The following is a 23235-nucleotide window of genomic DNA, read 5'->3' as shown; positions in this document are numbered from 1 at the left end:
GAAGAATAACATGGCTTTTATTTTCCAAGTGTGACCTAGTGTGAGGATTTGTGACCAGTATTTCCTTTGTAATCATTTCTCTCTAATACAGCTGCAGTATCTGTTTGTGAAGGGGGAAGCAGCCCTGGCCAGGTACCTCAGTTGGTTAGCATGTCGACCCAATACGTCAAGGTTGTGGGTTTGATCCCTGCTCAGGGCACATACAAGAATCAACCAATAAATGCATAAATAAGTGGAACAACAAATTGATGTTTCTCTCTCTCTACCCCCCGCCTCTCTCTTTCTAAAAATCAATCAATTTTTTAAAAATTTATAATGGAAAAAAAAAGAGAAGGGGAAAGCATCCATTTAAACTGAACTTCTCAATATACATACCTTTAATTTGTCAAATTTATCATCCACATCTTGTAACCAAGACATGAACTGTCTTGCATTAAAGCGATCCCTCACAGAAGTTTTACTGTCATCAGACTGAAAGAGAACATTAAATGTAGTTGAATATAATAAAATACAGTAAAATCCACTTTAAAATCTATAGGTCATTATATCTTTTCATGTTATATTACATTTTTTAAGGAATGATGGAATATTTTATCCTTGAAAAAGGATAAAATATTATCTGAATATTTTAAAAATTTGGTAAAGCATTTATTTCCATATTGAGTAGACAGAGTAGTTATTAGAATTCTTAGGATGCTGGATTTAGTTATTAAATAAATAGAATCCTATTGCTCTGTGAGTCAAAGTTGTTTCTCTAAAAGGCATGCCATATCAAGTATTATGCATGTGACATTCTTTTTAAAGTAAAATTTATTTCATATTTAATTTAATGTTAAAGTTTACCATCAACATTAATGTAGGGAGAAAAAGTGTTAAGGTGGGAGACAATCCTTTGAGGCAGATATTTTTTTCCAGGACCAATATTTTGGAGTGCTCATAAAGCAATTTTATATACCAGTTTTGAAATTAAGGTAGGCTATATTCAACTGTCAGCTTTGTATCATACTGTGTAATCTTGAACTCATTATGTACTCTCTCAATTTTCAATTCTGTAAAATAGGATAAAAATAGCTCTTTTAATCTTTTTTTGAGAATTTAAGAGTCTCTTAACACTTGTACATACAGGAAGCACTCAATCTAATAAACATCCTATATCCTATATAATAAAAACCTAATATGCAAATCAACCGAATGGTGGAATGACTGGTTGCTATGACGCGCACTGACCACCAGGGGGCAGACACTCCATGCAGGAGCTGCCACCTGGTGGTCAATGTACTCCCAAAGGGGGAGCGCCGCTCAGCCAGAAGCCAGGCTCATGGCTGGCAAGCGCAGCTGTGGTGGCAGGAGCCTCTCCTGCCTCTGCTGCAAGCGGGCGGTAAGGAGCGAGGGGTCCTGGACTGCGAAAGGGATGTGTCTGACTGTCGGCTTAGGCCCGATCCCTGGCAGGCAGACATCCCCCGAAGGGTCCCGGACTGAGAGAGGGTGCAGACCGGGCTGAGGGACACCCCCCCCTCACCCCCCAGTGCATGAATGTCATGCACTGGGCCTCTAGCTTGCTATAATTATTACTATTACTACCAGTGCTTTCAAAATGACATCCATGCATCAGGTAGCTTCACACTTACATATTTAGCCATTATCACTTCCTCCTTAGTCCTCAAGTAAGATGTTTTGACTAGTTTACATTTTATTGCTGAATCTCTTTTTAATATTACAAGTTTATTTTGAAAAGAAAGAAGTATAATAAGAGAGTAGGCTAATGAATGATCCAAGCCCTTATTCAGGGAAGGGTAGATTTATTTTTTTTCTTAGCTCCTCAGAGGCTATTCTCATATGAAACAAACCTGTTACTCAGACCTGCTCCTCTAAAGTCAGCTGTAAAATGATGGGTAACAGGTTCCATAGTTTTCCTCAAGAATAAGAATTTATTTTGTCTTTTAATTATTAGGCAGATTTAATTTAATTATTAAGATTGATCCTTCTTTTCAATGATTTTAGAATCATTCTGAAGGTTTACTGGGAAAATTCACTTATTTTTGAAATTCTCTTTATAACCCATTTGGGGCTATAAATTTCTCAATAAAGCTGTATTTGTTCAGTATCAATATGTTTTCATCTGTCTTTCAGCAGAAAAATCTGAATGTTCTGGTCCAGTGGCTTTCCATCTCTATTTCCAGTTTGCCTATGAATTTCTTTCTACTTTTACATGTCTTTGTCATTTCAATGAGTTTTGGGAGGAAGAAAAAAATAAACAGATGTGTTTACTCAACCATTCTGAACTAGAAATCCTCAAGAGACTTTCCTTATAGCTTGATTTATAAAGTTCTAAAATTGATTCATGACTCTGTAATTGCATGAAACTTAAAAAGTCATCAAGATACCACATGGTCTAGAGCCCAGCCTTTAGCAAGAGGGCTAACCTGCTCATTTAACTTTATTAAAAACCATTCATTCTTTCCTTTAAAATCTTTAAAGTTGGAAATTATGTAAAGTCCTTTCTAGAAGTGTCTATTTTCCTAAGGGTCAAATAGTTCTTTCCTAAGATAGATCCAATTATTCATTTTAATAACAGTTTCTGTTACCTCTGAATGCTCTCATTTGAATAAAACAGTTGGTGGCTTAAGAAAGTTTGAAATCTACTTATCTTGTTTAATCTCCTTTTTAGCATATGAAAAAAATTAAAAATACAATACAACCAGAGAGAAGACAGTAACTTTCTCTGTAATATACTTTATATCTCTTGTATTTCTAGCTTGTCCAATTTAAAACAGTATTTCCTAGTCTTCTTTTAATGATATTTTATTGTCCACGTTTACACTTTTTATCTTAATCATTATATTCTCTTATGACCAATGAATTTCATTCTGATTTATGAAACAAAAAAATTCTGACAACTCATATGTCTAATTCAGGTAATTTATATGCAGCAGTAAATTTTGTTCAAGATACAACTACAGTTTTTCAATTGCAGTAGGCCCTTGAATAATATTTTGTTCTGTGCTGTGTTTCATTATAACACTGATGAGATGCTATAGAAACTTAACCCTTGTTTGTATCAATGAGCCTATGGTAATACTAGTTTCATTATATGTTGCTTTGCTTAAAGTTGTAGAACCTGTTGACTATGTTAAGTGAGGACTTACTGAATATTAATTTATTCAAAAAATATCCAAGATCAAAACAAAACCTGGCCCTAGTGTAGCAATGTCACAACTTAGAGGTTCAGTCTGCTTGTACTATTTTCCAGCTTATAGTAGCTTTCCAGCTGCTTGAAGGCCAGACTGAATGTGTAAGTATCCACTTTAGAACCAAATTATAAATTACCTATAGGGACACTATCCTAAACACATATTTGTTTTGTAATTATCTACTTTTATGATATAAAGGTTTATTATTGTATTACATTTTGCCATATGAACTGTAAACCTACTTTTGCCCACCCCTATATCTATACCAATAAAAGGGTAATATGCTAATTAGACCGGGAGACCTTCCAGGAGACCTTCCGGACATCCTTCTGGACAAAGCCATGGTGGGGGGCCGAGGGAGAGGCAGTTAGGGGCGATCAGGCCAGGAGGGGAGGGCAGTTGGGGTGATCAGGCTGGTGGGGGAGGCAGTTGGGGGCAAGCACACCGGTGGGGGGGCAGTTGGGGGTGATCAAGCTGGCAAGGGGGGCAGTTGGGGGCAAGAAGGCCTTTGGGCGGGCAGCTGAGGGTGAGCAGGCCGGCATACAGAGTGGTTAGGGGCGATCAGGCAGGCAGGCATGTGAGCGGTTAGGAGCCAGCGGTCTCGAATTGTGCCTGCTCCCCATGGGGACATCCCCCGAGGGCTCCCGGACTGCGATAGGGTGCAGGCTGGGCTGAGGGACCACCCCCCGCACCGAGAGCATGAATTTCGTGCACCGGACCTCTAGTATATTATATAATTACTAGAGAGGCCCGGTGCACGAAATTTGTGCACAGGGGTGGGGGGGAGTGTCCCTCAGCCCAGCCTGCACCATCTCCAATCTGGGACCCCTTGAGAGATGTCCGACTGCCCGTTTAGGCCCGATCTCACAATCCAGGACTGCTGGCTCCCAACTGCTCACCTGCCTGCCTTCCTGATTGCCCCTAACCACTTCTGCCTGCCAGCCTGATCACCCCCTAACCACTCCCCGGTCAGCCTGATTGATGTCTAACTGCTTCCCTGCCAGCCTGTTTGGCCCCAACTTCCCTCCTCTGCCAGCCTGGTCATCGCTAACTGCCCTCCCCTGCAGGCTTGATCGCCCCCAACTGCCCTCCCTTGCAGGCCTGGTCCCTCCCAACTGCCCTCCCCTGCTGACCTGATCGCACACAACTGCACTCCCTTGCAGGCCTGGTCCCTCCCAACTGCCCTCCCCTGCTGGCCATCTTGTGGTGGCCATCTTGTGTCCACATGGGGGCAGCCATCTTTGACCACATGGGGGAAGCCATTTTGTGTGTTGGAGTGATGGTCAATCTTCATATTACTCTTTTATTAGCTAGGATAGAGGCCTGGTGCATGGGTGGGGGCCAGCTGGTTTGCCCTGAAGGGTGTCCCGGATCAGGGTGGGGGTTCCCTTGGGGCGTGGGTGGCCTGGGTGAGGGGCCTGTGGTGGTTTGCAGGCCAGCCACGCCCCCCGGCAACCCAAGCGGAGGCCCTGGTATCTGGGATATATTTACCTTCTACAACTGAAACTTTGTAGCCTGGAGCGGAGCCAAGCCTCCTGCTCCCTCCGTGGCAGCAGCCATTTCTGTTGGGGTTTATTCACCTTCTATAATTGAAACTTTGTAGCCTGGAGTGGAGGCCTAGGCTGGCCAGGGCAGGTGGAAAGCTTGGCTTCCTCCATCACTGGGGGCAACCCTAGCCTGCTCTCTCCAGCTCGCTATTTTTGTTGGGATTTATCTTCTATAATTGAAACTTTGTAGCCTTAAGTGCAGGCCTGGGCCGGCCAGGGTGTGCAGAAAGCTTGGCTTCCTCCATCGCTGGGAAAACCCAAGCCTACCTCCTGGTCTCTCCATGGCTGCAGCCATCTTGGTTGGGTTAATTTGCATACTCACTCCTGATTGGCTGGTGGGCGTGGCTGGTGGGTGTAGCAGTGATGGTTAATTTGCATTACTCTTTTATTAGATAGGACTAGAGGCCTGGTGCACGAAATTCGTATACTGGTAGGGTCCCTAGGCCTGACCGGCAATCAGGGCCAATCAGGTTCCCCACCTCCTCTTTCCCTTGCTCCCTCAGTGACCTGCCACCGCCGCTGGTTGCCCACCATGTTCCGCACCACCCCCTGGTGGTCAGGGCAAATCATAGCAAGCGATAGAACTCCTGGTCTCTCCATCGAACTCCCGAGGGGACAATTTCCATATTAGCCTTTTATTATATAGGATAAACTTTTATGCTATAAACATTATTAGACATGGTATTATATTAAGCAGTAGTTGGCCAACCGGTAGTCCACAGACCACTGGTGGTCCATGAGGTCCGAAAGGTTGGTGACTGCTGTTTTAAGGAAACCTTTGGAGCAGTGGTTGACAACCGGTGGTCTGTGAGGTCTGAAAGACTGGTGACTGCTGTACTAGAGGACTTTAGAAAATGGAGGATCAGGTGACTTGGGAATACTTTGGTCTGAAAGACTTTCTCATTTGAGTTTTACTAATTTTTGAATTCAAGTTTCTTCAATGGAAATGCATTACAAAAAACCCCAAGTTGTAATAAAAACATTCTAACTGTATCAGCGAGCACTGTACCTGAGCATCCAGTGGCACACTGTAGACTTCTGCGTCCAGTAAAACAGTACATGCACTAAATGGCAGTGTTTGATTTGCCAGTGTTCTTGCAGCTCTGTAATGAACTCGTAGAACTTCCTGTTCATTGGATACAATGAGTTTTTCCTAGTTGAACAAAGAATTAAAAAAAAATAATAATTCTTTAACTACTTGTTTTTAAACAAAATATAAAACACTTTTTAATAAAATATGCTAAAGAACTTTAATCTCAGAGTCATTTTTTCTTCATAGTAAGCTTGAGAAATTTGAGAACTAGTGTTCAAAAAGTGTAAGTAAACTTTCTTTTTAAAACTGGCACTCTCTTTTTAAAAATGATCTTGTACAGTGTACAATGGTGACTTTTAGTATATTCACAAGATGTTTGATCATCACCACTTATTCCAGACCATTTTCATCACTTCAAAAAGAAGCCCCATACCCATCAGCAAAGCTACTCCCCATTTATCCTCTTTCCCTGGAAACTAACTCTATTTTTTGTTTTTATGAATTTTATATCTTCTGAACACTTTATATAAATGGAATCATATAATATGTGATCTTTTTAACTGGCTTCTTTCATGTCACGTTTTCAAGGTTCATCTATGTTGTACCACGTATTAGTACATTGTTCCTTTTTATGACTGAATAATATTCCATTGTATGAATATACCATATTTTATTCATCCATTCATCAGTTGTCGATCTTTTGGGTAGTTTCCAATGTTGGGCTATCCATGAATAATGCTACTGTGAATATTTCATGCTTAAGTTTTTGTTTCAATGTGTTTTTATTTCTCTTGGGTAAATAAGAGAACTGCTAGGTCATATGGTAATTCTATATTTAACTTGTTGAGGAACTACCACACTGTCTTAAATAGCAGTTGTACCATTTTATATTCCCACCAGCAATGTATAAAGGTTCCAAATTTTTCACATCCTTGCCAATACTCACTATCTGTCTTTTTAGATTACAGCCATTCTAGCCCTGCGTGGTGGTTAGAGCATCGGCCTGCATACCAAAGGGTTGTGGGTCCAATTCCCAGTCAAGGGCACATACTTGGGTTGCAGGTTTGATCCCTGGTTAGGGTGTATGACAGAGTCAACCAATTGATGTTTCTCTCTCTCTTTCTTTCTCTCTCTATCTCCCTCTCTCTTCCACTTTCTAAAAAAATCAAAGGAAAAATATCCCTGGGTGAGGATTAACTAAAAACAAAAACAAAACCCAAAATAAAAATCACAAATATTTTCAATTCATATTACAGTTGTTGCAGATATTGCCTCCATATTTTTATACTCACTTCTTCTTTGAAATTCTAATAGTTATTAGACCTGCTACTTCATGACAGCAGCTTTCTGTGTAAATTGTGCAACACAGCTGGCCAACTATCAAGCAATTCTGTAGCCAGTAGTTTATTCAGACAACAAATGATAAAGCTGTTTGTCTTCATATTGGTCAGACATTTAAATTGCTTTGTAGTATTATGCAATTCTAAATTGTGTGATGGTCAATATGAAGGAGGATGAGTCATTTTTGCTATCTATTAAGGTTCTGCAAGTTGCACAGTTCAAATGACAATTCTTAACTGTCTGTAAAAAGCATGGCTTCTGTAGGTGCTTGATAGTTAAAACAACTATTGATATATATGTTATATGATCTAACTTATTGCTCAATGACATGGGTCATGCATTGTAAGTTCTGTATCAGTGCTTCCTTCTTTTATTCGTTCTCACTGTAACGCTATCAATTTAAAAACATTATTCTGAAAAAAATACCCCACCAAAACATTATTCTGAGAAAAGGTCTTATATTTATCAGATTGTTATAGGGGTCCATGGCACAAAAAAGATTAAGCTCTGCCCTAAGGAATTAGTCATGTCTGAATCAAAGAAATTGTAGACAAGGTTTTGTTTGTATATAACTATGTTATATCACATTTGCAGAATTCCCTGACCATCCCAAAAGATTAAGAAGGTGTTTTTTGATTTTAGAAAGGGAGGCTGTGAGAGAGTGAAAGAGAGAAACAGGGATGTGAAACAGACACATCAATTGGCTGCACCTTCGCAACCCCAGCCCAGCACTCTCCCCTTGACAGGGAATTGAACCTGTGACCTTCCGGTGCACGGGATGATGCTCCAACCAATTGAACCATACCGACCAGGGCCTTTTATGATTTTTATAAATAATTAGATTGATTTTTCCCCCTGTCATTTCATGCCAAGACTAACCACTAGAAACTGAAATACTAAAGTAAGGATCAGTAAGCACAGCCTCTGTAAGTATTTTGCACTAAAGTAACTGGTACCAAGCAACAGTTCTAAAATGTGGAAATCCAAATGTCCAACTAGAATTCACTGTTATAGTTCTGCAAATTCAATAAGAAAATTAGCCTGGCTGGCCTGGCTCAGTGGTTGAGCATCAACCTATGAACCAAGAGGTCATGGTTCAATTCCCAATCAGGGCACATGCCCGGGTTGTGGGCTTAATCCTCAGTGTGGGGCTTGCAGGAGGCAGCCAATCAATGATTCTCATCATTGATGTTTCTATCTCTCTCTCCCTCTCCAAAAACAGTAAAAATATTTTTAAAAAAAGAGAAATTACAGATTTTTATAAATTGAAAATATACTGAACATAAATTGTAACACGGGAGCAACTACCCTAAAACAGGCTTACAAATTCTCCATCTAATCAGATAGGCACATGGTAACAAACCATATCTCAAAATGGATCTAAATAAGAAAAATTCACTAATAAAAAACTGTAGGTCATTGTAATATATTGTTAAAAGTTATTTTTTAGCATAAATGTAAATGTAAACATCTCTTACCCTTTCAATGCTGTGTTGCAAACGTAGTTTCATCCTTACAACTTCCTGTTGCCGAAACAGCTCTTTGAGTGGATCTGACAGTGAAGGGGGTGGCGTAATCTAATTTAAAAAATGTAATAGTTAAAAGTATTAGGTTTTATTTATAATGGGCTACACTTATAAAATTAAAACGTTTTAGTAGATAACTTAAAATGAAGATATAAATTCAGATGTTCTCTGAATTAAATAATATAGTAAGAATTATACAATTACTTTTCAATTTCAACTGTTTGAAACCCTAAATATTCTTCCACTAGATACCTTAGAGCAGCGGTCGCCAATCTTTCGGACCTCAGGTTGGCGACCACTGCCTTAGAGTATCTATATTTCCCCCTCTCTCATCCCAGCTTATAATTCTTGTCAGCATTATTAGGACAAAGTAAGATAGCTCAGTATATTTGGCACAGTATAGTAACTTAGTTGACTCTTTTGATTTTTCTGAAGGTAAGAGAAACAGATACAGTGTGTTTCATGATGTACAATAGGAATTATACAACACAATATATGAAAAGCTCTTGCCAAAGAATCAAACCTGGATCTAATCAAGAGTCTATAATCAGTAAAAAATTTACAGGAATTATGGAAGACTGGAAATCATGTTAAATATCATAAGGATTCAATTAGTCGAATCAATGTGGAAAATACAAGACATAACTTTTTGGGGCTGATCATTTTTCAATGAGATGGCCTTTAATTGCAATGATACATTTGCTTGATTTCTGTGTCCTGTAAACTTTAAATTTATTAACAAAAAGAGTTAAGTGGAGAGTTTGGTGCTATTGTTGTAGTTTTGCAATCATGCAGGCCTCTTTCAAGCAACACAGAGGGAGAGTATCTCTTCCTGTGAGGCTGGAGTGTCAGAGAAAGCTTCTTTCAGAGCCTTAACCTAAAGGAAGAGTTAAGAGAAATGAGTTATGGGGAAAAAGAAAAGAGAAAGAAAAGAGGAAGATAATTTCTAGAAGAGAGGATGGTATAATCAAATGCATGAAACAAACAGTATAGAGCTTGGAGGCAATTATAAGCAGGCTTGAGTCCCTGGAACATAATAGGAAGGAAAGAATGATGGGATATGAGGACAGAGAGATCAGCAGGGGCAAAGTAATAAACGTTGTAGTCTAGTCTGTAAACCAGCTTTTTTTTTTTTCTCTATATTTTATTGATTTTTTACAGAGAGGAAGGGAGAGGGATAGAGAGTTAGAAATATCGATGAGAGAGAAACATCGATCAGCTGCCTCCTGCACACCCCCCACCGGGGATGTGCCCGCAACCAAGGTACATGCCCTTGACTGGAATCGAACCCGGGACCCTTCAGTCCGCAGGCTGACGCTCTATCCACTGAGCCAAACCGGTTTCAGCTAAACCAGCTTTTCTTAAAATATGTTCCACTGAGCACTTTTGAGATAAGACAAGTAAGTTTGGTATTAGATATGATTTATTTTTTTGTTAATCATTTCAAGGATATTTTTTCCGTTGATATTTTTGTTTTAAAGAGAGAGGAAGAAAGTAGTGTGGGGAGAGAAAGAGAGAGAAACACATCAATTGGTTGCCTTCTGCACACCCCCTGAACAGGGCTAGGGATCCAATCTGCAACTCAGGTATGTACCATTGACTGGGAATCGAACCCATGACCCTTTGGTGTGTGGGCTGATGCTCTAACCACTGAGAAACAATGGCCAGGGCTAGACATACTGATTTTAAGGATAGTGTGGGGCATTAAGCTGTCTAGAAGCAGCTAGAAACATGGTTATAGAAATCAGTAGTGTATTCATGGCTAAAGATAAACTTGGAACTATTCTACAAGAGATAGTGCCCTAGCCCTTAATTAGATTACCACTCAGAGACAGAGGCAGACACCTTAAACCAGGGGTCCTCAAACTTTTTAAACAGGGGGCCAGTTCACTGTCCCTCAGACCGTTGGAGGGCCGGACTATAGTTAAAAAAAAACCAAACTATTAACAAATTCCTATGCACACTGCACATATCTTATTTTGAAGTAAAAAAACAAAACAGCAAAAACACCCGCATGTGGCCCGCGGGCCGTAGTTTGAGGACGCCTGAACAGTTAACGACAATATTATAGGGGAAGAATAAGGAAGACACAAGCAATTCTGCCTTGACTAGATTTCGTACAGGGGTGACATCACAGCTTCGAACAAAGGCATGGAAGAGGATTAAAAAAGGGGCCTGAGGAGAACAACATTTCAGGCAGGGAGAACAGCACTGCCAAACTACCAAAAGTATGAACAAGAGATTTCCACAGAAGAGTTCAGTTTGGCTGATGTTCTCTGATGTAGTGGGTGAGTTTGGAAGTAGCAGTAAGAAAATGAAGCCAGATGGGTAGATTGGGGTCAGAATATGAAATGAATGGTTATGCTATACTTACATATGGATTTTAAGCTGTAGAGGATGGGAAGCCAGCTAATCACAGCTGAGATCTTTAAATAAGGAAATAGCTTTCTATTGTTTCTAAAGAAATATAAATTTAACAAAAGAAAATGTTCCAGCAGAAAGACATAAAGAGAAAAAAGAAGTAAAAAGTTTTGGCCAGTGTGGCTCAGTTGGTTGGAGAGCTGTCCCCTACACCAGAAGGTAGTGGGTTCGATTCCCAGTCAGGGCATATACCCAGATTGTGGGTTCAATCCCCGGTCAGGGAGAATGCAGGAGGCAACCAATCGATGGATGTTTCTTTCTCACATCAATGTTTCTCTCTCTCTCAAAAAAAAAAGGTGAAAAAATTCTTGTAATGTTCTAAATGACAGATAATGATGAGGGCCCTAAGCCAAGGCAGTGGTAGAAGAAGGTACAAATTCTGGAGAAAGTTCTAAGGTAGAATGGTTAGAATTTGGTGACTGGTAGATTTCTACTTTGGTATCATCACTAATGGATAAAGATGTGTTTTTGAGGGAAAGAGAAATCATTTCTCGTAGTCTGTGTGAAGTCTGAGGTCAGAGTGAATGCCATGGTGCATGGTTAAATCCTCCCCTTCCGCCTGCTTCAGCAATGAGACACTCATCCCCAGCATCTACGAGCATTGGCTGACAGCTCATTGGAGTACCTCTATAAGAATTACCTTTCAGGGAAGTGAGTTGGCCTGGCCAAGGTTATGTTTCTTCTCTGAGTGCAGGCTACTTATCAGAAAGGCCATCCCTGTAGAGCTCTTACGGGTTCAGCTGAGGTCACTGTTGCAACTGCATGTCAGTTCAACTTCGTGCTCTGCCCAATTCTGCTTCCCTCACACACTTATAGGTATTGTTCCTGATAGCACTTACTAATAAATCTCTTGCACACAATTCCATAGTTAGCTTCTTATATGCAAGTTAGCTTCCCATGACAGGTATTGGAAAGTCATTTAGGTAAGGATGCCTGGAGGCACCTATATTTGATTCTGGTGGTCAACAAAAAAGATATATAACTAGATAAGAATTTTTGGGGACTAAATGGCACATGAAAAATTACTGAAACCATAGCAATAGTTAAGACCACACTGGCAAAAATAATTGATTCCTAGAGAACTCTGATGTTTAAAGGGTGGGTAGAGGAGTCATTAGAAGAGAGAAAGGATTCATCAGTGAGGCAAGGGAATTAGAAAAGAGTGCCACCAAAAGACCAGGGTGGGAGTGGGAGAGGGAAAATTTGATTTAGACCAAGATGGTCACAATGTCAATAACTGAGGTCAAGTAGAAAGAAAAAGAGGCCAATGAATCTGGCAGTTACAAGCTCACTGGTGACCTCTGCCAATGCATAACAGTCAAGGGATGAATAGGAAGTGATACAGAGGACACATGAGGCACAGACTACTCTCCAAGAGTACAGCAATGAAGGAAAGAGAGGGTGAGCTTGACAAACTGGCATAGTCAAAGGGTAACTTTTTCTCCATTGAATGAAGGAGACCCAAATATGTTTGAAATGGGGGGATATAGGCCAATGTAGAAGGAAAATTTAAAAATATACTAGTGAGAAGTATTGTTAATAGAGGAAGGTTCCAGAGAAGACTGGACTGAATGGGATCAACACATATAAAAGAATTACCCTTTAAAGAAATAAAAACATACCTTCTTTGGGACAGAAGCAGGTAATGAAAAACAAAATACTGTATAGCTCAGTGTTGTTCAATAAGGCAGCCACTAACCACATATGGCTACTGACCACTTACTAAAATGTAGCTAGTTTAAATTGAGATGTACTATAGACATACCAACACACCAGATTTCAAATACTTAGTATAACAAAAAAGGAATATAGATGGTCTCAATGATAACTTTTCTATATTGATTATATTTTGAAATATGGATATATCTGGTTAAATAAAATATTAAAATTAATTTACCAGTTCCTTTTTACTTTTTAAAATGAGGCTACCAGAAAATTTAAAACTCCATGTGACTTGATTATTACTATTGAACAGCATTTCGAATGTATATCAAGTAATCTTACTTACTGTGGGAATGCAAATCTTGCTTAAGGGATTTCCATCCAAGAGATATGATCCATTAAATGTCACGTATTCGTCATAATACTGAGGTGCTTGAGGAATAACACTACATAACAATTTGCGCTTTTCTTCAATTTTTTTTCTTATGTGCAAATACTCAAAATATGGATTTGCTCTCTCTGAACTGTATGGCTGAATCTCATCTAGTTTCAGAGAATCTACAATGGCTGCCAGAGACTGCTGAGTTTTCTCTTTTGCTTGTAGTAAAGAGGGACTCACTTGCACAGGCTGAGGTACACGTGACACTTTCCTTTTCCTTGGGTGGTGAATTTGAGGATCATCTTCTTCAGTTAATCTTATTCTTCCTCTAGGAGACGAAGATTCACTGTCTTTTTCTGGCAATAGTGTACAACTAGCAAGAATCTGTTTGCTTTGATTTGCCACTGCATTTGCTCTGTTTCTAGTCATCCTCTGAGGAATTTGGTTTTCAGTTTTATCATCTTCCGCATTTTCTTCTAATTCTACTTTAATTAATTGCCCGTATTTATGCATTTCTGGTTGAGCTGGTTGTTGTGAATGGCTTTCCAGACATGATAAAGTGCTTTGTTGTGATTCTTCCTCTTCGATGGAAAGCAAACACTTTTCACTTTCAGGACAAAGCTTTGGATTATCTTGTTCATTTAGGTTTCCTTTTGGCATTCCTGCATTCATTTCACATAAATCAGAATCACACTTATCATTCAAATGAGTTAAAACCAAACTTTCCAGATTGCTTTCTTTTTCGTGTGAAATAACCTGAATATCAGAAGTGCTATTTTCAACTTCATGGCTATTGGAAGACTTATATATATGTTTGCTAAATGCATAATGTATATTTTGCTGGGAAGAGGAATCACTTCCATTAAAATCCTTCTCTAATGGTAATACAGGCAAAGTATTAGTCTTCTCAAAATTTGGTGATGCTTCTTGAACAGAGTTTTCAGAGTACAATGGAACAAAGGTATCTGTCCTTTGAACATCTGTTAGGGCAAAAGTCTTTTCCATATCTTTTGTAGATTCATTATCAGTATCTAAAGCAGTACTGATAATCTGAACTGCATTTTTATGTTGTAAAATACCTGGATCTTGATTGGCAACATATGATGAAGACATATGTTTAGAAATAGATTCAGTATCTGAAAGTGATTGGCTTTGGAAAGAGCCTGGTTGCTGTGAAGGTAGAGTGGATGCTGCATCCTGAGCACAAGAGTTTGCTGGCAGTTCAGTCTGGTGCAGGCATAAAAAGTCAGTATTCTGTTCTTTCAATATTTTGTTTTCGGAATTACAAAAAACCTGAACAGAAGGATCTTGATCAGATGTACTAGAATTTGGGCCAATGACGTCACTGGTGCTTAATGATTCCAGTCTATCTACATGTATCTCCCATGATTTATTTTGGATCACACCAACCTGATTAGATGGCTCTAAATGAACAGGACTGTCCATTAAAGTGCCCACTGGAGCAGAACTCTTGATAACGTTTATATCAGCTGAAATATATTTGCTGTTTATAGATCTAGTTGGAGAGGTGGCAAAACTGGAATGTATGTTCGATACATTTGAAAGTTCTCTTTCAGGCACATTTGAGGATACCTCAGATTTGGGAGAAGGGCAAATATCTCTTGGCACAGCTAAGCCAACTTGATTGCTTTCTTCTGATGTTTGGAATTGTTTTGTATGTTCACAAATGACAGATGGCATGCTACATCTTCGAACTTCTACAGTTGCTCTCCCCTCATTTATAACAAGTTTAACATCTTCTACAGAAGATGATCGGACATGGGATGTTGGAAGTCTGCTTGTATATGGTGGTTTAATCCGCTCTGGCAGTTCAGCCAGACTATCGAAGTCCTTTTCATGAAGTGCAGGAGATTTGGCAATTGGCAGAAAAGGTGACTGGGAAAAGGACATTTGGGAATCTGAACCCTCTAACAAAAAGTCAGAGTCATACTCAACTGGAGGTCTTGGGGTGGTTACTGTAGTATGACAGGAATCTTCTGAACTAGCAACAGAAATCATGGATACAGATCTGGAGCTGAGACCTGGCTTTTCATTCTCTGATCTAGGAGATCTGTTTAAGCTATTATCTGAGACAAAAGATGACTTCCCTAAATTCATTATATTTTTGGTGTCAACAGATTGTGATCTGTTACTTACAGCATCTTTAGATTGTTTCTCCTTGGTATAAGGATCAGTCAACTCTGAACTCTTTGACCTAGTAAGTGCTTTATTTTTGGACTCAGCTAGTGTATGCTTTGTTTTTTCTTTATCTTTTACTTTAAGTTCTAAACAGTTACGATTTCTCAACCGTTCCTTTTCTTTTTGCTTTATTTTTTCCTTATGTTTTTTGTGCCACTGCTCTATTTCTAGGTCTTTAAGGCTTAGCATTCGTTCAAAACTTGTCTGCATTAAATCATCATTCACCAACCTCTTTTCCTTAGGTCGAGTCTCTTTTGATGCTGGTGATAACTTAGGTTTGGGCTTATCTGCTTCAGATTTTAGTCTGAATAAACTATTCAGTTGAATTTTATCCTTATGTTTGTCTCGTTCTTTGTATCTGTCTATATCTTTATCTTTTTTATCTTTTTCTTTTCCATCAGTTTTCAAAGGTTCATCTTTTGTTTTTTCTTTAAGGGATAAAGTTTTTTCCTGTTGTGCTTTACTGCTGTCTGCTATATTTGACCTCTTCTCTTCCTGAAAGTGTTTGGAGTTACTTATATTTACACTTTCTTTATCTCTAGATTTTTCCTTTTTATCTATCTCCCTGTCTTTATTTTTGCTTTTTTCTGATTTAGTGTAGTCACTATTATCTGACTGTTTGCTTTTTTTCTCCATCATGTACTTTTCTTTGCTTTCTGCTAGATGCCTCTCTTTTTCAGGTTTGTCTTTGTCATGTCTTCTGTCTGTCTTTTCTCTACTTTTCTCTCTGTCATCAGGTTTTTTAATAGTAATACTTTTTATCTTCTCACCTTCTTTATGACATTTCTCTGTATGATGTGAATATAGTTTGTCTCTTTCTTTTATTCTGTCAACACATTCACTAAGATCTAATTTGTCTTTCTCTGACTTATGCTCATGTTTTATTTTCTTCTCTTTTTCAGAATTTCTTCTTTCAGCTTTCTCAATGTCCTTTTCTTTACTTTGAAATCGTTTGTCAGATTTTTCCTTACTTTCTTTTATGTGCTTTTCTTGTTTTTCCATTTCTATTTCCTTTTCCATTGAATGTAACCCTATAGATTCCTCACTGGCACTTATACCTAAAGAACTAAATTCTGTTTCTTTACCAATAGGTATATTCTCTCTTTCTTCTTTTAAATCTTTTATTTTTTCCTCCCTAAATGATTTCTCACTTTCCTTTTTAATCTTTTCTCGCTCTTCTTTAAAGTTCCTCTCTTTTGAGACATGCTTTTCCTTGGCTGATTTATCATCTTTTATGTTTTTTTCCAACTTTGATTTTTTTTCTGTTAGGTGGTCATGTTCCATACTCAAAAATATATCTTCAGTTTCATCACTTTTAAAAAAATTCTCTTTCCAAAATTCTCTATCAAATTCAACACTCCGCTGTAGCTCTTTAACCCCATCCCTATTTTTGTATTTTTCCTTTTCACCTTCAATTTCCTTTTTATGCTTTTCTTTTTCCCTCTCTTTATGTTTCAATTTATGCTTTTTTAATGTTTTACCTTCTTTATCCATTTTTTTCAGTGTACAATCTGAGTTTTCAAATGTTGAACTATGGTCTTCATCCTTTATTTTAGTATTTGACTTTTCACCAAATTCTAAGTGGAAATCTTTCTGATGTTTGTTTTTTTCCTTATGCTTACAAGATTTTACACTTGAACTTTCTGGCAAGAATTCCGATTCTGTATTATCATATCGAACAAGATCAGGCTGTAATGACATTTCAGAACTTCCTGGTGATAAACATGTTTTGGTGTGTTCTTGTTTTAGTGGTGTTGACTGCTTTTCACTTAGTCCACAAGAATGTTTGGGAGATTTACCACTGGAAATATGAAATAAATGTAATGAAGTATCATCTTTAGGGCTAAAAGATTTCCTAAAATTCCCCTCCTCTCTTGTCTTTTCTGAACAATCTACTGTAGTAATTGTCAGGTTTGTTACTCTGGTATTTTCTTTCCCCTCTTTTTCTTGCTTCAGCTCTTGGTTCTCTTTATTTTTGTTCTGGTTCTTTAATTTTCTTTTAACTTTACCTTTCTGTTTGTGCTCACTTGAAGCTCCATATTCCTTTTTGGTTTGTGTGTCGGAATTTGATGTTTCAGGTATAGAGCATGAAGTAGAAACCTTTTTGTTCTGAACAATTTCTTCATCTGAACTTTCAGAACTTGAATACAAAACCCTAGATGGCTTTTGTTTTTTACTTTTAAATGATTTAGGGTAGAAAGCTTTATCCTGTTTTGCAAATAAATTATTCTTTTCTACTTCAGATTCATTCTCTTTTCTGAGCTCTTTCCTAAGAATATGCCTGTCATCAATCATTTTATTTATTTCTTCATCATCATCATCTTTGAACTCATACTCATCAAGGGCAGTTGAAAGAGGTGCTTTGGGAATTATTTGTTTACTTTCACAGATGATAGAATCTTTCTCTGTCTCAGAGTCAATATTTTCATCAACACTGGAAGGATTTACAGACTGAGCCTCTTCAGAATCTAGAATAAGAAAAAAAAATCTATTGTTGGTTCAAAGACAAATGTCAAAAAAATAAGACTGAGAGAAAAACATAGCATATACAATAAATATTTCAAACAATTCAGAAAAAAATTTCAGAATTATATGTGAATAATGCAATAAAAACATGTAAGAATTCTGCTACAGTGTCATGGAAAAGCTTTATAGAGAATCTACTTCAGAAGAGGATTCCTTGATACATTTAAAAGTACATGATATACTGAATTTACAACACATATATCAGAAATATATAATATAAAGCAGGGGACTGGATTTCAGGGGAAATATTGACTACTATAAAATTTTTACATATATTTATTGTTTTTCTGGAAAGGATATTTAACTTAATATTCTTTGATGCAAAAAAAGATTAAGAACCACTGATTTAAAGGGTTTAATTATGTAAATATCACAGATTGTTTTATGTTTTAGAATTTTTATTAATAAAACCTTAAGGTATATCAAGTGGTTCCCATAGAGAACAGTAACTTAAGTAAAAGTGAATAGTTTTGACTATACAAGAAATGACTACCTAGTTTTAAAAAAATTAGAAAAATCAAAAGAACTATATCCCCTAATTACATAATCAAGTGTATAACAACAAATAGATATATCTGAAGAAGGCTACTCTATTTCTTAATTTTCTTATCTATAGTAATCTTGATAATAATATATATGTAAGTACAATAAAGGAAATAACAGGCTCAACTCCTGTTTTTAAGTACATAAAAATTTATATGAAGCGCATGAAAATTTAATTGCATCCAAACTTTTGCATTGATATAGCCAAAGCACTGCTAGATTCTACTTCATAGCATATTTTTTGTTAATCCTCACCCAAGGGTATTTTTCCCATTAATTTTTAGAGAAAGTAGAAGGGAAAGAGGGGGAGGAGGAAGGGGAAAGAAAGAGAGGAAGGAAAGAAAGGAGGGAAGGAGGGAGAAAGAAGGGAAAAACTGAGAGAGAGAGAGAGAGAGAGAGAGAGAGAGAGAGAGAGAGAGAGAGAGAGAGAGAAACATCGATGTGAGACGGACAGGTAAATTGGTAGCCTCCAGCACACGCCCTGACTGGGGCCAGGAATTGAACCTGCAACCCAGGTACATGACCTTGACTGGGAATCAAACCCTCAACCCTTCCTTGTGTGGGGTGACACTCTAATCACTGAATCACTTCAGCCGAGGCAGGCACCTTTCCTTAGCTGAAATGTATTTTGCATACATGGGCCTCTGAAAACAAAACCCAGGCTTCTAACTAAAAAAAAAGAAAACTGAGGCCTTTGACCAAGGAAAGGGAATACAAAACATCATCCCAAATATGTTATAAATTTATTTTAATATAGTAAGGTTCCTCTAAAGTGATCTAGCTCTCAAATATTCACTTCACATGGAAATTCAAATTCCAGAAGTATTTCGGAGTGTCTATAGAGTTACTGGGCAACTACTATAGAGGAGCTCTACAGAGATCACAACCTTGTTTTTGGAGAAGATGTGGTAATATTCTAAGACAATATCATTATTAAATGCCAATGAGTGATATAGTTATACTGACACATGATATAAAAAAGAACATTTTTGGATTTATAACTGCTCGTACATATGTAAAAATATTCTTCATTCCCAATTACCCATATTGCAATACATAATACCAAACTCCAAAACTTTATGTTGCAAAAAAGGAACAACTATTTTGGGAGTATTTATTTTGGTCCTTGATTAAATGAATACAAAAATACGTACTTATACAGCAGGTGTTATTTTTTTCTGTTAACATCTTATTTATAATTTGTTCTTAAGGACTTCCCTACTTGCAGTCTTCAAGGATTTAATTCTTATGTTTATATATAACTATTCTATTTATATTCTGTTTCTCATCAAATGAATAGTTTTACTGGAAATTGGGAATAATTTTTTTCCTTTGTATATCCAATAAAATATCAGTTCTACACTGAGCATGAGTCTAAATATTAATTATGCTCTGCCAGGCACACAGTGCTAGGAGATAGGGGTGAAAAGATAAAAAAAAAAAACCAGTCCTGCCCCTTAACAGTTATATAATCTGCCAATTGCTAAAATGGCAGTAGATACTAGGTCCAAAGGGTGTACTTGGGAAAGTCTGCTTGGGAGAACTGGAGAAGGAAAGCAGGCTTTTCTAAAAAACACAGCATTGAAACTAAGGTATAAAGGATATATAAAAATTTCAGGTAGAATTTAAGGGTATAAATAAGCATGTCAAATCACAGCATGTATACCATTTCATATATTTTTCTTTTCATTTAACAGATCATAGAAATTTTCTTTTGAAGTTACATTTCTTCATTACTATTTTTAAGGGCTGTGTATTACCTTGAGTTAATATGTAATCATTTAAACTGATTTTTCTACTGATGGGACATTCAGTTTGCCTCAAATTATTTAATATCATAGATATTTAATAATATAGAAAAATGTATGTAGACTTATGAGCAAAACAAGATTGAACATACAGTGATAATTATTAAAACTGAGTAATAACTATATATGGGCTTGTAATACTACTATTTCTACTTTTGCATATATTAGAAGGTTTCTATAATTAAAGTAAAAACATTTGTACAGAATAAAACAAAAACCCTTAAATACATATACTATAGTTTTAAATATAATTTTCCTAATTTTCTGAACAAAATCAGGTAAGATGCAAAATATTTTCAGGAATACATTATATATGAGCATGTATCATTTCATCAAAGATTTTAAATCAGTTAATGGTAGGCTCCATAGCAAAAAAAACAACCCAAAAAACCCCCACCAGCTAGTTTCTTTCATTTTCAGAACCTTTTTGCCCAACAGAAGGTGCTACACTCAAATATAATGAAGACTGTAGTCTCAGAATACATCATAACAGGTATCATTAAGTCAAATAAACATACACTAAATTCATACTGCAGTTATATGCTGACATTAGGGTCATCTGACTCTGAATGTATAAAAGTTCTGCCATTAACTCTAGGTTCAAATCTTTGCTCTGTCACTTAATAGATCAGTAACCTGTTATGAGGGATTAACTTATAGGGCTATTGTGAGGATTAAATGAACTTACTAATGTAATGTGCCTAGCATATCCTGACACATACCATGAATGTGATAAATATTAACTGTCTAGAAAAAAAGAGAAAAATGTTATCATTAAATTAAAATATTTAAATAAAATGTTTAACATCAAATATTGCCTTATTCCAATAAAGCACACATTAATTTAAAAAGGCCAAAGCTAAATTCCAGAATTTTTCATATTTGCTTAACTTTGTACCAGAAGATTAAAGACATAAATATTCAAGCTAACTCCAGGCACGTCACTTATTATAGGGTTACAATGGGAGTCGGTGGTCCTTAGACTGAGGGCAGTGGAAAACATCAGTCTTTCAAGTAAACAAAAAGCATATATACAAATATGGACTTTTCATGGAGGGGAAGAGTTAGGGTAATGAGGGGAGAGAAGAAATAGAATGAACTAAGAAATAATCCTATATAATAAAGAGCTAATATGTAAATGGTCATCATGCCCTCATGCCCTCATGCCAGGGCCGGGGGACCTGAGGCCACACCCCCCGCCCTGGCACCAGGGCTGGGGTACCCCCTGAGGCTGGGCAAGGGGCCCTGAGGCTGCACCCCCCCGCCCCAGCGCCAGGACCGGGGAACCTGAGACTGTGCCTCCTGTCCGGCAGGGCTTGATGGTGAACCTGAAGCCATGCTCCCTGCCCTGGTGCCCGGGCCAGGGGACCTGAGGCCAGGCTGGGGGACCTGAGGCTGAGCCCCCGCTCTCCCCCCCGGCGCTGGGGGACCTGAGGCCGAGCCGAGGGAGCTGAGGCTGCGCCCTCCACCTGGCAGGGCTTGATGGGGGACCTGAGGCTGCGCCCCCCCACCCGGCACCAGGCCGGGGAACCTGAGGCTGTGCCCCCCACCCTGCAGGGCTTGACAGGGGTGGGGCCGGCCGGGTCTGAGTCTCACATGATTTCAAGGTGCAAGCGGGGACTTGACTCTGGGTCCTGTGGCGCGCCCCAGACTCTGACAGGAGGGAGATTTTCATATACATTTTACTAATTTTCTTTAATCTCTGACACTTCTATTATAGAGAAAGGGCAAATAGCAATATTAAAATATTTCCTCTAATTAATTCCCTTTTAATGTGCATGATTTCATGCACCGGGCCATTAATTTTCTTATGTTAATGTCTGGTGGAATTTATATTTTTATAAATAAAAGCACTAGTCATAATCGATGACCACTTGCATAAATTATTTTTTTAGTATTCCTCAAAGAAAGGAGAAGGAAAATGGGAGTGGAGATAGTGAAGAGGGGACACAATTACATAAACTCTATTTCATGTGCTAACTGCAATATAATGCCATTATGTAATGATTTAAAGAGTTTCTACAACTTATGTGGAAGAAAATTATCCTTGGTAAAGCTTAAAATGAACACCATATTTATGCAAGTCTATAAGTGGTCTTATTCATCTTTGTATCTACCTTATAGGCTCAGAATATGACTATGTAATAATGTTAAAAAAATTTTCCCTGACCAGTAAGTGGCAGAGCAAGGTCTTCAAATCCAATTTTTTTTTTACTCCAAAATTAGTACTCACAACCATTATACCATATTACTTCTGAGTACATAAAAGACACCGAATATAGTCAACATGAACTATATAAACACCCAGGAAAATGAAGCCATAATTTGTGATCATTCATAAGCCCTCAATAAATACCTTTCACTTCTATGTTTATTTCACGATTAAGAAAACAACTGTTTTCTTAAACAAAATCTAGGATCTAAAATAAAGTATGGTATTAAATGAGGTTTCCTGTTAGTTTACATATAAAATGCTTTGAACAAAAAAGAAAAACCGGTAACATAATGCTTTAAACATACCCACCTGAGGTTATAGTTGAATTTCAAATATAAACGTGCTATTTGTCTATTCTTTGCTTGATCTTGAAATATTCACATCTTAGATACACAATACATTGATTTATATAGTCCAAATGTACATGAAATAACATAGATTAAAAACACCTCATTCATGACTATAAAGCAATGCAATTTATAGAAAATAAAAAAGTCCAGGAAGGGGAAAATAGGTAGTGGTCAAAGGGTACAAATTTCCAGTGATAAGATGAAAAAGCTCTGAAGAGGTAATGTACAGCATGGTGACTATCCTATCTAATAAAAGAGTAATATGCAAATTGACTGTCACTCCAACACACAGATGGCTGCCCCCATGTGAACACAAGATGGCCGCCACAAGGTGGCCAGTAGGGGAGGGCAGTTGGAAGGGACCAGGCCTGCAAGGGAGGGCAGTTGTGGGTGACCAGGCTGGCAGAGGAGGAAAGTTGGGGGTGACTGGGCCTGCAGGGAAGGGCAGTTGGGGGGGGGGGATCCAGGCCTGCAGGGAAGGGCAGTTGGGGGGG

General features: G+C 37.9%; 1 protein-coding gene across 5 annotated transcripts in view; it reads right to left on the bottom strand.

Moving 5' to 3' along the window:
• The window catches only part of ANKRD12 (ankyrin repeat domain 12), a 95395-nt gene that overhangs the window by 3228 nt on the left and 68932 nt on the right, over positions 1-23235 (bottom strand). For all 5 annotated transcript variants that reach the window (XM_079785229.1, XM_079785231.1, XM_079785228.1 and 2 more), the window contains 4 exons: positions 13068-17767; positions 8591-8689; positions 5748-5891; positions 376-471 (listed from right to left, as the gene is read on the bottom strand). In XM_079785229.1, the coding sequence (XP_079641355.1) occupies positions 376-471; positions 5748-5891; positions 8591-8689; positions 13068-17767 (5039 nt within the window). The remainder of the gene's footprint in view (positions 1-375; positions 472-5747; positions 5892-8590; positions 8690-13067; positions 17768-23235) is intronic.

Source organism: Cnephaeus nilssonii, assembly GCF_951640355.1.
Source record: "Cnephaeus nilssonii genome assembly, chromosome: 11".
Lineage (NCBI taxonomy): Eukaryota > Metazoa > Chordata > Mammalia > Chiroptera > Vespertilionidae > Cnephaeus > Cnephaeus nilssonii.
The sequence above is the reverse complement of the archived record's forward strand: the minus strand, read 5'-3'. Positions and strand labels throughout refer to the sequence as shown.